Below are 17,083 nucleotides of genomic sequence, written 5' to 3'. Positions count from 1 at the left end.
CGTGGGTATCGCGGGTAACGAGATCTATGACTCTTTAGCCAGAATGGGCTCTGAGGCCAACTTTCTTGCCCCAGAGCCCGTTCTGCCACTCCCTTCTGCAGCCATCAAAGCCACGGGCAGCAAACTGGTTACTTTAACCCACAAGCGAGCTTGGCAAGCTGAGAGAGGCTGCAGATGGACAAAACTGATGTTACCTGTCATGTCCGACCGACTGTCGCAGTTCCTCCTGTCACTAAGCAGAGAGGACTGTAAGCAACTGGTTGGACTGAAGACGGGCCACTTTCTATGGGAAAGCACATGGAAAAGCATCTCACACAGTGTACTCTGTCCAGCATGTGGAGAGGAGGGATGAGACGGCGGACCACTTTCTGTGTGTCTGATCCGCCTTCGCTCGAATCAGGCTTGAGATCTTTGGCATTGATGTGTAAAGAAGCGACCACCTTGGCTCCTTGCCACCACATGATCTACTCAGATTTCTTCGGAGGTCGAGTAGATTTAACCAAATTAAAAGGGAATCCGAGGGCAGTACAATGGACTTACTTGATTCTGAGTGCTGTACTTGCTAGTCGGCCCCGACAAAAAAAAAAAAAAAATGGTTTGTAGATAGCCACTTTAATATAATATAATATAATATAATAATCTTTGTCGCGCACCTCATAATGATCTGAATGGAATTGATCCTACATTGACCTGATTCCAGGTGATAAATATCAGGTCCCAACTGCCTTACTTTGCAATAGTTTGAAAGTAGTTACGTGTCCGTTTCAATTTTCAGCAAGAAACTGTTAGGTACTAACTTGTGTTTGTCTAAACATACATACATATGCAAGTATGCACAGAAAATTCTACCACAGCTTCCATAGGTTAACGCCTCCAGCCTCTTTCTGGAACACATTAACCTCCTTCTTTGCGTTTATTACAAACACAAAGCGTAATCATCTATTAAAGAGTGTTCTTTTAGTTGTTTGCTATTGTTGTCGGATTTTTTGCTTTTGTTATTTCTTATTTATTGTATGTTTGCTTTGTTTTAATTTTTTCTTACTCAGGGTGCATGCCCCAATGTGTGTTGGTTTATAGCAACTTGTGGCATATTACAACTGGAATAAGTTAAAAAAGCGCAACTTTGAGACTTCTCAGCTTTGTAATGGTAGATACGTTGCTCGTTGGCATGTTGATGCAGCAACGTTTCATTTATTGCAAGGAAGAAAATATACTGAAAACATGTTGAAGTGGGAGAAAACATACCCAGAGAAGAACAATGAAAAATAAGAAAACGAAAACTTAACTACTGAAAAACATGAGGAAAGTACAAATTCCGGCCAATACTCCGGTTACTTACTGCCGGAAATATACAGGACACTTACAAACACATATCCACATGGTTGCATGGAAAATTGTAAATTCAAACACACCAATACGAATATTTGCACAAACCAAGCGTACAGTTCAACGGCCGCTCTACTCACGATGTACCGCTCCACCGATAAAGTGACTCACTGAACTGTGTGAAGAGCTGCAAGGTGATGAGAGATGATATGCGGGGTCGTCTAGTGTTTGTTGTTGTTATTATTGTTAGACTCTAACAGGCAGACTTTTGTAGTGTTTTTGTGAGCATGATTGTCTGCCCGTGCCTATACAGAGAAAATGCCTCAGGTAGCTGGCGGCAAAATGGGAACTCCGAAAAAGCGCATCTATGTCGGAGTGTTTTCAGTTGTGTGTAGGAGACGAAACGATGCGAGGCGGGGCGTGGTTGTGACGTGTTTGTCAATTTCTCCAATACACCTATGCTTGTCTATGCCAGAGTAATGCATGATGCTTTCAGATGAAGTGGTGAAAGATGCAGGAGCGCACAATGGCAAGCGAATGAAAAGTTATTAAAAGTTTAAAGTGAGACACTTCGATAAAGTCGATTGAATGAGATGAGTGATGCAAAAGCTGTAAATAAAATAATGATATGAGGGTTGTAAAGCGCGGTAGGGACTTTGAAAAAGTTTTTTATAATTGTGTGAATTTAATTTTTCGCATGCAAGCATGACGAGGAATTGGTTGCTAAATGGAAACAACAATCTGAATTTATTCGCAATGTGTGAGCGTCTTTTCAAATAAAATAACGTTTTTGCATAGCCCTCTATGTGAGTTATTTTAATTTGGACAATTTATTGACGATTTCATATGCATAATGTGCACTATTCACAAATATTATCACTGACACTTAGATTTTGTGATTGTTTTTAATCAAATTAGTTTTCGTTTATGTACATACAATAATGGCCAGTATCGACAACATGTTGTGCAATACGACTCCCTTTCAGGCCCACAACCTTCCTGCCCCAATCCCAGTGCGGGGACAAACCAGCAACTCTTTGTCCGCCACACAGTCTGTTCCGTGTGACAGACCAGGGTTCCTCGGAACGTGACATCAGTCAAGTGCAGTTCTTGCAATGGCTGATACCACTTTCGGAGCTGTTTTGGCCTACGCACTACCCATGAGTGGACACGCGACCAGGTTGCAGGGTTCTGCACCCGCAACCACCCCCTGTGGCGTGGCCGCCCGACACCAGCAGGCCGCAACAACAACTGCGGAACGCATAGGAGGACTAACGCAGACAATATTACGGGTCCCTCACACCCCGAGTTACACCTATACTTCCGAGGAGATTCAAGCTTCTTCAACTTAATTGGTTCATGGGTAAGATAGATGAGATAGTCGACTTCATGAACCTGCCCTGATTACCAGGGATGGCTATAACGTGCACAGAACGGATGGTGAGCGAGACAACGGTGGTGGCCTAGCTTTTATAGTCCACCACACCGTGCAGTATCGTCTTATCGTTGAATGTATCGACGGCAGGGACAGCATCTTAGAATGTCAAGGTATAGCTGTCCTGTCAGGTGATGCCGAGTTCGAAATATTTAATATTTATATACGCCCTGTTACCTGTTGACCGGCGGGATATCAGCCTCAAATTGCTGCGCTCATCAGAGGTGAAAATCGATTGGTTATAGGTGACTTTAACGCGCATCATGATATTTGGCATTTAAACCTACCAAGCGATAGTAAGGGGCAGCACTTGGCAGAGCAGACAGACGACTCAACATTCAGCACAGTAAGCGTCGACGCCCTCACCAGGGTAGTGGGCAACTGCAACAGCTCGCCTGTCATAACAACTGCTAGCGCGGGACTGATAAATAGCATAATCTGGCAATCTATGCTATCGCTTGCATTAGACCACTTGTCCATTATCATCTCGATCGATCGACCTGTCGACTTTCTTTCCGCGCATTACCGGTCATATATTAACTTTAACAAAGCTAATTGGGTCGGCTTCGTGGAATTTACCGAGGACACCTTCGCCACTCTCCCCATCACCACCGATGTGCGCGTAGGTGAATGCGTATTCGGCAAGGTGCTTACAGCCGCCGCGGCTTGCTTCATCCCCGCTGGAATGAACCGGGACATACGTCCCAATTTCCCAGCTCAATAAGCCGTTCTAGCAAACGAGCGTGACCACCTACGTCAGGCCGATCCCGGGGATCCCCATATAAAGGATCTCAGTTTGGAGATCTGGCATCCAACGTAAGCGGACAAAATGGGAAGAGCAGCTTCACTTCTGGTGTGAGTAAGCTCTGGTCTACCGTAAGGTCGCTGTCGAGCCCGACGAAGCACAATGATAAGGTGAATATCACCTTCAACGGTTGCTCTTCGTTGGACCCGAAGAGAAGCGTGAGCTACTTTAGCAGGCAATTCATATTGCATCCTCCGACCGACAAATTCAAGCATCGTGTCACCAGGCGGCTCTACAAACTGCCAAGCAACAGTGCACCACTTGCTTTCTCCAGTAATGAGATTCAGGGGGCCATCAACAAAGCAAAACCATCAAAAGCCATTGGTCCTGAAGGACTAAACCAGCTGATGCTGAAAAAGCTGTTCCCATTTGAAGTAGAGTACCTCACAAGTGTTTTCAATATGTCCATGGCCACTCTCGTAATCCCTGACAAGTAGAAAACAGGGAGAATGGTCCCATTACTGAAATCTGGGAGTCTCGCCAACCAAGGGGATTCTTATCGGGTGATAGCTCGCCCTTCCCCAGTTGTGAAGACCCTTGAAGCCCTTCTACTCCCATTCTTTACGAAACTTTTGACCCTGGCTTTCGAAGAGTGCACAGAACCATCACGGCACCCACCGTCATTAATACCCAGGTAAAACGCGGGTTCTACCAAAACGGCCCCTGCGAGAGGACTGTCCTAGTAGCGTTGGACCTGAAAGAGGCTTTCGGCACAGTCAGCCATGCCACGCTACTAGATGACATTTATCAGTCGACACTCCCGCCAGGGCTGAAGACGTGGTCCGCGAACTATCTGAGTGGTCGATATTCGTTGGTGATATTTCGACACCAAATCTCTAAACAAAGGAAGATAAAGCAAGGAGTTCAGCAAGGTGGTGTCCTTTCACCCTTGTTTTTCAAGAAGAAATTTTGAAAAGAAAGATATTTTACGCAAATAGAAGCATTTTAAAACACTCTTAAGAATATCATTTACATCTTAATCAAATTCTCTCACTTAAATTCCATACCAGTTAGACAACAATTCTACCACGTCGAGACAAATTTTGAAAATTAGCTTTGTAAATAAATTTTCCGCGCATATGTATAATCTTATTATTAAAATAAGTAATTTGAATTACACTCATATACTAATTTTAATTAAATTAATATATTCTTTTTATTTTATTCCAGCTCATCAGCACCAATCTACTAAGAAATTTACATTAACATCTTTTATCAAAAAAAGTAATAATAGAATCCAGAAAGCGACCCCACCAAAATTTTTGTAATAACCTAATGATATAGAAAAATCAAAAAAAAAAAAAAAGATTTTACAATTATAAAACTGTAGAAAACTATATAGTAGTTATCTTTTGCTGTGTCACGCAATACCCCAATTTATATACCAGCAGTAGTACTTTTTACTCTCACCTACTCGTACACAAAACCATACTCGTAGCCATACTTGAACTTCGTTTGGAGTCTCAAGCACCAGCATACCACCATTAGTACAAACCACTCCAATTTGGCCGCCCTAAAATTGACATCTACACTCTATCCCTCCCCGTCACCAGCAACAATCAACGTAATTCGTGTCTACTTGCTCGCAGCGCATCCGTTGGAACTGAGTTGAGTCTACCACAATACATATTGCTTGACTGCCTGCCTGCACGTTTGTCGGCAATTTCCGCAAATTCTGTCAAATCCTGTCAATTTTACTTAATTTTCGGTCAACCTGAGTTCAAAGGGGAAAAAGAAAATTTCACCGATGTTATGTTGTGGATTTTGCTGCGGCAATATGTCGAAACGTGATTATAAGGTGGCCACAACGGATGGCATTGAACTGGAGCCATTGGGAGGCGAAAAAATTGACAAGGAAAAGGAAAAGGATAAGGAAAAGCAAACGAATGGCGTGACTTTCGGTAAGCAAATTTAAACATATTATTCAAAGATAACAAAGTCAGTTTATGAGGTTTCATTGGGGTCGCAGAATGGGTAAAAAAAATATCAATGATGTTATATGGAAAAAAGAGGTAAATTGTTTTAATACTCGTAGTGAAAGCTACAGTGAAATAAAACATGCATTGTAATGCAAAGTTTGCGAAGTTAGTATTTTGAAATTAAATAAGAAAATACGTATTCATTTACCAGATAAACAAGGTGAAGTCCAAAATAAACAAGACTGAGCTAAAATAGGAACGACAGAAGCTTTGATCTGATAACTTCGAGTTGATTTATTCAGAAAAGTCCCCTCTGACCTCGATACACTGTATTGCGCGATCTAAAATCTTTTCGAAAGAGTGTTTCAGGTCATTGACCGGAATGTCCGTCGGGATGACGGTACAAGCATTTTGGATGGCCCCTACGTACGTAAAACGTTTTCCTTTCATGGCCAAATATAATTTTCCGAAAAGGTAGAAATCACAGGGAGCCATATCAGGCGAACACGGTGAGCGATTGATGGTTAAAATACGATTTCTAGTCAAAAAATCAGTCACAAGAGTGGATCGATGAGATGGTGCATTATCATGCAATAAGCCCAGCTTCCACCCTCGTGATATTCACGGCAAATTCGAAGAATGCGATGCAACAAACGCTTCAAAATGCCAAAATAGAAAATTGCATTAACGGTTTGGCCCGTTGGCACGAACTCCTTGGGTACAATTCCTTTGGAATCGTAAACACAAATGAGCATCGACTTGATTTTTGACTTCTCCAAACGCGATTTTTTGGTGGCTCATCTGGGGCCTTCCATTCGGCACTTTGCACTTAGTTTCAGGTTCATGTTGGAAACACCACGTTTCATGATCGGTTACAATGTTTTAAAAGGCCTTTCTTTAATGAGGCCTTTCGAATGTTGAGTTCTCAGCAATTTTTGCTTCTCAGTTAACTCGTGCGGAATGAAACGTGCACAGACCTTTCGTAAGCCCAAATAATCAGTTAAAATGCGACAAATCGATGTTTTGGAGATATTCAACGCCGACTCCATGAATTTCAACGAAGATTTCGGTTGATTTTTGATAAATTTACGAACAGTTTTGACGGAGCTTTTGGTTATTACTGATTTTGGGTGGCCCGTATGTTCATTGTCATTTATGTCCTCACAATCATCTCTGAAACGTGTGAATCACTTACGAACTCTGGCTCAAGATAGACAATCATCGCCATAAACTCTTTTCATCAATTCGAACGTTTCGGTAAACGTTTTACCGATTTTAAAACAAAATTTGAAAAAACTCATTTTTGACACAAACATACTGACACTTTGGACGCAATAACTTCGCTTCCACTGAACCGAATGTCACCAAGCTTTCACTGGAAGTCAGCTAGAGATGTAACTTCCAACACACTAACTCATTAAAAAGATAGCGCCATTAAAAATATTTTGATGCCGCCAGGCTTGTTTATTTTGGACTTCACCTTGTATTTTGGCTAATTATTATTTAGTCTCGTCCATATCCAAAAGATTTCGCAGATATTTGGAAATTCATCACTTATTCAGGCCGTAAATTATTGCACGTATTTAGTCAGTATTTAATAGCCTCTATTTTGAATAAAGTATAAGCTGTTTGTTGCACTTTTTTGCTGCTTATTTAAAAAAAATACTGTTTACTTTCAAGAAACATTTACATCGTCCCCCGTTATGCCAGAAATATCAGAGTATAAAAATAAAAATGAGGTCAAAGCTTATTAAAAAAAAAAAAATTGCCGCGTACACTTTTGTTAGGTGTTTGGCCGAGTTCCTTCTTTTATTTGTGGTGGGCGTCTTGATGTTGTTCCACAAATGGAGGGGCCTACAGTTTTAAGCCAACTCCGAACGGCAAATGGTTTTTTATGAGGAGCTTTTTCATAGTAGAAATACACTTTAAGATTTGGCATTGCCTGCCGAGGGGCGACCGCTATTAAAAAACAACTTTTTCTATATTTTTGCTGTTTCATACACGGAGATTCGAACTTACGCACTTCCGAATGATAGTAACGCACCAGCCCATTCGGCTACGGTAGCCGCCAATTGTCAAAGTGTATTGCTCTTTTAGAATTAGAAGGTTTGGTTTCTAATATAAAAAGTTATCTGTGGCTTCGTATGCATCGACGAATTAGCGAGAGAGGCCTCTATCACTCGCGTACCTCTTTATATTGAGATTGTAGGTATACCTATCTCCACCTACAAACTGCGTGGTTCAAGTAGCACTGCCACTTCAGCCAACACGAGATGGGTTGCTAGTCTGACATGTAACGCTACAAAAAGTATTTGATCACGTGGCTCGAGAGTCAAAGGAATCATGCTGACTTCAAACGTGATCGCAGAGACACCGATGATGCACAACGCAGTGGACGTCCAAATAAGGCGGTAACACCAGAAAACATAAAAAAATCCACAAAATCGTTTTTAATGATCGAAAAGTGAAGTTGCTTGAGTTAGCTGGCATCGTAAAGGCATCAAAAGGACATGTGGGCTTTATATTGCATGAGCCTTTGACTATGAGACAACTTTTTTCAAAGTAGGTGCCGCATTTGCTCACTGTTGGCCAAAAACAAAAAGTCAAAAGTCAATCACAATAATGGCAAAAATGAATTGAACTTTGAATTGCTCCCACATCCACCGACTTCGCTAGATTTATCTCGCAGCGATTACTGACTATTCGCAGACCTAAAAAAATGCTAGCCGGTAAGAAATTTCACTCGAATGAAGGGTTGCCGCTGAAACTGAGGTCATTTCGAGGCAAAAGATGAAACGTTCAACAAAAGTGGTATTATAACATTAGAGCGGTGCTAGAATGATTGCGTTGGTCTTGATGGAAATTGCGTTGAAAAACAATTTTGAACAAAAAAAAACTTGTTTTCTTTGTTAGTCCCGGGATTTTTCAGCCCATGTGTTAGTTGCTTTGATCACAGGACACTGCCTCCTAGGTCGATATACTCACATTTAGACTATTGCAGAAGCTGCAAACATGAGGAGGAGGAAGAGTCTGTCAGTCATCTTCTCTGTCACTGTAATGCGTGACGTGCCAGTAGGTTTAGATACTTTGGCTCACATTTTTTGAATAATACTGATGACCTTTGGGATATTACTTGTGGTGTCAGCCAGATCAATCGGTTTGGACTTAAAACAAAATGGTGTAACGAGGAGAAGCTGATAAACTGTTATTGTGTTATCACAACGGATCAGCAACGGCCTAAGTGTGTGGGTTTAAAGACCAACTGCTACTTGCACCTACCTACCTCAGTATGCATGGTATTCTAGGTTTCAAGATGGAGCATCCAAAGGTTAATCAAGTTAACCCATTATCTCAAAATTGGAAAATTTGTGCATTTATGCTTCTGCCTTAAGGTGGTCAACATTATAAGTATTTTATGGATAGAATGTCCCGTGGCAGAATTAGGAATTAATAGCAAAATTACTAAGTAATTACTAATGGTACAAGTTTATTTCAATAATTATTACCAAAAGGGCAAATGCAAATTTTATTTATTTTGAATTATTTCCTCTAAATGTTACACGATTACACTCTTGGCAACTGTCCTCTGTACTCCGCGCCACTTCATAGAGAAGTGATATCGGGGTGTCATCAGCCTCGCGAATGATATTTTCTTTTAGTGCTGAGGAGGTCGCTGGGTTTGTTTCTTAGACTTTACTTTTGAGGTACCCCCACAAAAAAGTCCAAAAAAGATCGAGAGAACTGAGTGACCACAATACGTTATGTCACCGAAAAGGCTTATCAGTTTGTTAGAGAAGAAATCACGCAGTATCGCCATGATCTCCATGGCAGTGTGCGGCGTGAAGACATTTTGTTGTTGTGCGTACTCAAGGAAGGATGTTCTCTTATTATTGGTACAAAATATTACTTCAGTATACGCCGATAAGAGACACCGTTAACTGGAATTACTTGCCCTCGACCATTTTGAAAAAAAAATTTGGTCAAATTATTCCACTGCTTGAAAATGCATCCAAACAGTTACTTTGGGACTGTGAGGAGGCTGTTGATGTTCTATTTAGTAGTGGGTTCTGTCCTTTAGGTGACCAATAGTGGCAATTTTGTTTATTTACACTTGCATTTAAATGAAAATGGAATTGGAATGGAAGAATTGAAATCACTCCAAAATATCATATATGTATACCCTACGAAATTGCTTCAACATTGTTTCGCAAAATTTTTACTCAAATTCTAATCGTTGGGCTTAAGCGCTTGCGATATTTGAATTTTGAAAGAGTGAAGTCTTCTTCTTTAATATTTCATGCACAATTGTTTTTGGAAGTCCCAGGACAGCCGCTCTCTAGTGCATGGTCTGAAGGAGATTATCAATATTTTCATTTTTTCTCTGTGTCCGGCTGGACCCACCCATGATCGTTTGCCTCCAAACTTGTTGCGCGGAATCAAATCCTCACTTGGAGCATCACATAAACATCGAATATTCTAATGTGAACAAAATCTACGAGGAGCAGTTGCACTCAAATCATTGAACTTGAAATACTCTTAAATTGCGAACCCACGTTGTTCACTCGTAAAAAACTCGTACGAATAACGAAGCTAACGCGGTCCAATTCCCGCTCATACGCTCAGTGTTTAAGGAAAAACTTTAAATTTAAAACATAATTCAGCCATCGGACACCCTGTATTAAGTGAACTAAAAAGTACTGAATGTGTATCGCTAGATGCTTTTTGTGAGCCATATCTGACGATGTAAGCAGCGATTTAAAGAATAGTAGTGCGGGCAACCCACTTAAATATTCACTTAAATTTTTTATTGCACCAAAATAATGGTATGTAAAAATATATTTGAAATCGGACGAACCGTTTAACCAGACCGCCATCTATACAATTTTACGCGATTTTACTTTCATCTCGCTTCATTTTTCGTTTTACTAAGTCCAAAAAGAATAGAAATGTTTTTTTTTATAAAATATACTCAAAGCATAACAGTCACAACTGGCAGCTTGTTGCATAGAAGAATAGCGTATAGCAAAACACAAAGAGTCAATGATCCATCCAGAGAACGAATAGCAGGAGCTGCAATAATTTCGCTCAAAACAGTACTGGCCACAAGTTAAGCACTTCCTCAGTTGATTTTGTTGAAATGGTAAACGACGTTTTTGGTAGCCTTATATTGGGTAGTAATTTTTTTACGTACATACGTTTTTACATACCTGTTGTACCTATAACTTCAAGGAAGCATTTCAAATAGAGTCGTAAGCCCTGGCAGCCAATACTCTTTCATATTTTGCATTTTGATTAATCGAGATGTCTGATGAAGATAATCAGGAAGAACATTTGGCAGCCAATCGCCATAATTTCTTCAGGAAATCATCTTCTTCAGTTGACTTCGGTTCACTTGTTCTAACAGATGATGATGTCATTGAGGGATTGTTAAATATTAAAAACTCTTCTCATTCGGATGTAGACGGGCTTTCTGTAACTTTGTTTAAAAATTGTCTCTTAAAGTAATTTTTAACAAATTCCTGGCTGAAGGAGTATTTATCTATGATTGGAAGCTGACTTCAGTCACTCCAATTTTCAAAAGCGGAATAAAAGCGAAATTGCAAATTACAGGTCAATTTCCGAATTATCTGCTGTATCTAAACTTTTTGAATGTGTTGTCAAATGCAAGTGATGTTTTAGCATTAAACGTCTAATTAGTTCTAGGCAGCATGGTTTTGTAGTTGCAAGATTTACGTTATCTAACTTATTCGTTTTTTCTAAAGATTGCCACGCAAGCTTTCAGAATGGTTTCGAAACTGACGCGATATACACGGATTTCTCTAAAGCCTTTGATAAAATCTCCCATACGATTTTAGTAACTAAATTGGCATGTATCGGTTTTCATTCAACTTTCCTTGAGTGGATTCGACCCTATTTAATAAAGAGATGCAGTACTGTAGTTATCGATGGAGTTTCTTGGAAACAGTTCATCGCCACCTCTGGTGTACCTCAGAGTAGTATTTTAGGGTCTTTGTTATTTGTTTTGTTTATTTATGATATTTTCCTTCGCTAATTTTCTTCTCTATGCTGATGATCTAAAATTGTATGCTGAAATATGCAATTCTAGTGATTCAGCGGTCCTACAGTCCGAGTTGAATAATTTATTTTCCTGGTGCCTTATGAATCGCCTATTTCTTAATATTGAAAAATGTCATAAAATCACATTTTCTAAGCTTCAAAACCCCCTTAATAGCTCTTATCATATTAATTATACATATCTTGCTTTGTCCGATGTGATAAAAGATTTAAGGGTTCTCTTTGACAAAGCTTATTTTTATCACGCATTGAAATTATGCCGTTTCCAATTCATTTGCTATGCTCGCTTTTGTTAAACGTCACTCATTGCACTTCACTGACCCATATACTCTTAAGGGGACAGATACCAACTTACCAATATATATTTTTTTTAAATGGGCATACAGTTTATTTATACATTAAAATAATAATTTTTTTTTTTATCAAATAAAATGGCGGATGTACACTCAATTCTTCCAGGAAGGTCGCACTGGGGCTTCTCAATCGGTGGACATTGTAGCATCGGCGTCAGTGACCTGAATACAAAAAACCAAAATTTTTTTTTTATTAATGTCATAATTTCGACACGAATTAAACAAAAATGAAAAAAAAATTCCCGGAATAAAATGCTTTAAAAAAAACTGAATTTTGGGGCGAATTTTTCTACTATTTTTGCTTCGAAAAAATTTTTATTTCGAAAAATTTTCGAAAAGTGGTTAATTCACATAAAAAGTAATATCATAAATGAGATGTGTGCGAAATTTCAGGGAGATCGGTCATTAACTTATCGAGTTAAACAAATAAATAAATAATCTAATAAATAAACGATAATAAGAAAATGAAACGCCAATTCTTATGGAAAATAAAACTTTTGAATTTATTTTCCCCTTCTTCTTGATTGGCGCTATAATCGCTTACGCAATTTTGGCCGAGTTTAACAAAGCACACCAGTCTTTTCTTTCTCGTGCTAACCGGCGTCAATTGGACACACCAGGTGAAGCCAAGTCCTTCCCCACCTGATCTTTCCAACGCAGAAAATGCCTTCCTCTTCCTCTGCTACCAGCAGCTGCTACTGCATCGAATACTTTCAGAGCCGGAGCGTTTGTTTTTATTCGGATGACAACGAATGCGCTGGATCTTTATTCGCTGCGCTATGTCTATGTCATCGTAAGCTCATACAGCCCATCGTTTCATCGTCTGCGATACTCATTCAAAGACGTCGGTTTCATCAAAAAATTTACTGTAAGAAAAAATGTTTCGAAAACGTGCTTAAGTTTTGGCAAATACTGTACGTACAAAAGTAATGACAACGACAATTGCTTAATTGCACTCGTGTAATTTGCCGCTTAACTTATTTTCACTCATTTTCCCTGGAGCTGCTGCAAGAACCACGACGCTTGACTCGTGCTGCATTACATATAAATGCATGTGTATATGTATGCCTGCTTGTATGTGTGTACGAGTATTTATGCACTGCTTTGACATTTATTCCGCAAGTACATTATGCTAAATCAAATGCTGCGCGCTACGATGCCGAAAAGTATTTCTCATAACCAGGAATAATGGCTCAGTGTATTACGAGTACCAGATGGTTAGCTGAGGCTGCCTTGGTATGCTGTGCGCTTTCACGTTAAACGTTCCCTTTCATTACTCATTGTTAATAGTCGTTGTTGTTGTTTTTGTTGTTGATTTATTCATCAACACATTCACAATTTTTTAATTATGGCAACAAAAGCGCCAAGCCGCGTATAACAACAACATAAAAAGGAGCAAAAGCACTGACAACAGGAGAAGGCAGAATGAAGGTTTCATAGAATCTCAGTAGAAATGAGACAACACATACAAATATATTCAAGCTGAGTATCGGGGTGTGTAATACAGGGTGGCGCACGAATCGTGCTACAAAAACAAAACGTAATAACTTTTTTTCTAATCAATGTATTTAACTTTTGGTTTTTTTATTGTATAGATAATTCAATTTTATTTTATGTAACTAATTAGTTTTGAAAATAATAGAACGTAAATGACCTCCATGCTCATTCACGCATATGCGACACCTGATGAGAAAATTGTTCATTGCGCACTGAAGGGTTGAAGTCGGGATCGCCTCAATTATTGTTGTGATGGACTGCTTCAATTCAGTCAAATTACTTGGTTTTGCTTTATACACCTCTTGGTTGAGATAACCCCATAAAAAAAATCTGGTGCAGTGAGGTCAGGTGACCTTGGGGGCCAGCGGAAAGTGGAATTTCTGGATATCAATTTATTTCTAAATTTTCGTTGGAGCTCCTCCATAACCGGTCTGGCTATATGTGCAGTTGTTCCATCTTGCTGGAACCAAATGCTGTTAAAAGGGATACGTCTTCGCCGCAGTTCTGGATAAAAAAACTCCTTCAACATGTTTAAATAACGGTCCCCATTTACAGTCGCTGTTACACCGTTTTCTTCGAAGAAGTATGGCCCGACAATGCACCTTGACTGTTGTCTTCTTCGGCCATTTCAATAATTTTTTGGCAAAATTCCAGGCGAATAGGCAAATCCAGAGGGTTTAATTTGTTTGTGATTTGAACTTTGTACGGAAACAAGTTTAAGTCATCATGAACTATCCGCTGCAATGACCGTCTGCTAACTCCAATTTGCGCCGACAAGTTACGAGTCGAAACTCTTGGATTTGCCTGAATTGACGATGCTACAGCCGCGATTGTGGCTTCGACCCGAACATGGGGATCTCGATGGTACGGTGCGATGCTTCCAGATTCAGCAAACATGTTCACCAGCCTCATAATGGTCCATCTGCTCGGGGGAGTGCCGCCAAACTCCCGCCTAAATTCCCTTTGGACGGAAATGATGGACTGCAAAGCATGGTACCGCTGCACTATCCAAATCCTCTTTTCGGTATCCCAAGCCTCCATTTTTTGTAAATCTAAATACTAATCTGCAAAATAAAAAAAAAAAGCCGATTACTCACACAGAAAAAAAGTTATTACGTTTTGTTATTGTAGCACGATTCGTGCGCCACCCTGTATGTTGCAGTGGGTAAGGCAGCAAATTGACGACAGTAGTGAATAAAGTACGTCCAACCCCCCAAGACACCCCAAAACGGAAGAAACCTGATTTCCAAGTGGTAGACAGCAACAAGCTTGTGTTTTTGCGCACATTTTTTTCTTGCTATTTTCACAGGGAGCGGCTGCTGGGAAGTTGGGGGAAATATATAATATTTAGTGTAAACGATATGTATGTACCATGCGAAATTGTCGCACACTTTGCAAACCGCAGACGCACCACCGCCATCACCGACACATTGCGTTGCAAATGTCTAGCAGTAACTTTAAAGCTTCGCGAAAACGGTATGGCACAATGGGTATTTCGCCAGAGTAAATAACTATAAAGAAAAATGGACCTAAATGATAATATATGAAGGAGGGTGGATATCAAACAAAACAGAGTTAAAAAAGCATCGCCTCTCTAGTTTCATCCAATTATCTTGCCCAACTTTTCAAACCACTTCACTCTGCAACAATCGAGAGATAAAGCGTCTTGCGGTTGCACATAAAGGGTATTCCAAAAGTAACGCCTAGATGTCAGTAGTGAATAATTCCAAGATGGTACTTTTTTATGTGATCTTTGACATTTAGCAAGCAGAAATAAGTACAACTTTACTTGATGGAATAATGCGTGAAAATTACTGAAACTTAATATGAAGATGGTCGATTTTTAACTCACTTAAAACTATTCAAAACTCGATTACTATCAAAAGATGAAAATGTAAAAGGTGATAAATTTAGAGATATCGGATTTTAAATTGAAATAAAATAACGAAAATTCATACTGATTGGGCAAGCTTTATTATCTTTGTGTGGAACCATTCACGACATTTATTTTTTAAAAATAGTCCCTTGCAAACGTTGGGCGCAACTGCGCCAATTTTGAATGATTCGCTGGAGGACTTCGGTTGGTATCTCGTGCATAACTTTAGTAAAGCTGGCTTTCAATGCCTCAATCGAAGCTGGATTATTCACAAAGCAATTCATCTTAATATACCATCACAAATAAAAGCCCAAAGGCGTGATATCACACGATCTTGGTGGCCAATCCACTGGTGCGGACGAAAGAAAAATTGCTCACCGAAATGACGACGCAGTAAGTCCATTGTTTTACGGGCTGTATTGCAAGTAGCGCCGTTTTGTTGTAGCCAAATGTTGATCACCGGCTTCAATTTCCGGCATCAAAAAGTCATTTATCCTGGTGCGATAGCGTTCGCCAGCCTCGCTTTTGAAGAATCGTGGGCCGATTATTCCTCCAGCTCATAGCCGTTTTCAATGGATGTAATGGCTGTTCTTGAATGGATTTGGGTTGCTATTCAGCCCAAATATGGTAATTTTTCTTTTTGATGTAGCCGTTAAGCCTAAAATGGGTCTCATTGCTGAACACCATAAGTTGGCCTGAGCAGGCGATGAACACTTTTCACAGAGCGTCGATTTTCGTAATACAACTGTACGATTTGTGAACGTTGTTGAGGCGTAGGTCTTTCAGTGATGAAATTTCGATGACTACTAAAAAAAATTATGTAAATACTTTAACCGTAGTCACGCGTGATCTGCCAATAACACCCAATTGGATAAAGTACCTTCAATCTGATCACCCTATTTTTATCAATATCGCAGTTGCATATTTAACGTTTAAAATTCTTATTAGGGGCTTATCTATCGATAGTTGGCAATGGTTTTTGAGCGACTGTTCATTGCCACTTTTCTATGATTAACATAGGTATAGCGACATTTATTTGATTATCGATAGTGCCATCGCTAGTTTGCTACCTATTTTGAGAATATTTGCATGTTTATCGTTTTTGGGTTGTTACTTCATCCCACAATAAGTTAAGTAGAAAGTAAGAAATTAAGCAAGAAATTGGTGTTTTAAAGGACGGTGAGATGTTAATAACTAAAACAAAATCGAGTAAGTCAGCAACTGTTAGATTCCAAAAAAACAGAAGAAAAATAATAACAAATGGATCTACCGCTCTTGCAAACGTACTAGAAAAAAGTTCTGATCACCGCTAGAAGACTTTTTAAAGCTGCATTTCATTTAGTGTATCTTAATTTTATGAATCTTAAGGGGGGAAACCGGTTTAGGAGGCCAAAATTTTGGTATTTTTCTAGAATTTTTTGAACAAAGAAAGAATAGTCAGAAATTGTTTAAGTTTATTTTATTTATATTTAGGTACACTTTTAAATTTTTTTGAAGCTATTGCCGCAGGAGATAGTGGCGTTAGAGCGTGCTGCCCATAGATGATCGCCATCCGAGTGTCTTATATATATAATTGGCGCGTACACCCTTTTTGGGTGTTTGGCCGAGCTCCTCCTCCTATTTGTGGTGTGCGTCTTGATGTTGTTCCACAAATCCGAGTGTCTTGCTGGTGGGAATTCCTGAAGTTGCAATCTTTCTCTGAAATCAACAGCAATTTTTTTTTTATTAAGAACATATTTCCTAAGAATATGAACCTAATTGTGGTAAAAATATTGAAAATTGCATGCTTTTCAGTCG

The 17,083-nt window shown here is 39.5% G+C and overlaps 1 protein-coding gene across 1 annotated transcript in view; it reads left to right on the top strand.

The window, feature by feature from the left end:
• The first annotated feature begins 5,313 nt into the window (after positions 1–5,313).
• Positions 5,314–17,083, top strand: part of LOC129252883 (endoplasmic reticulum aminopeptidase 2) — a 106,244-nt gene continuing 94,474 nt past the window's right edge. Inside the window, exon 1 of the mRNA XM_054891023.1 lies at positions 5,314–5,467. Coding sequence (XP_054746998.1) covers positions 5,314–5,467 — 154 coding nt within the window. The remainder of the gene's footprint in view (positions 5,468–17,083) is intronic.

This window comes from Anastrepha obliqua, chromosome 1, assembly GCF_027943255.1.
Source record: "Anastrepha obliqua isolate idAnaObli1 chromosome 1, idAnaObli1_1.0, whole genome shotgun sequence".
Lineage (NCBI taxonomy): Eukaryota > Metazoa > Arthropoda > Insecta > Diptera > Tephritidae > Anastrepha > Anastrepha obliqua.
Note: the sequence above shows the minus strand (reverse complement) of the source record. Positions and strands in the feature narration are given on the sequence as shown.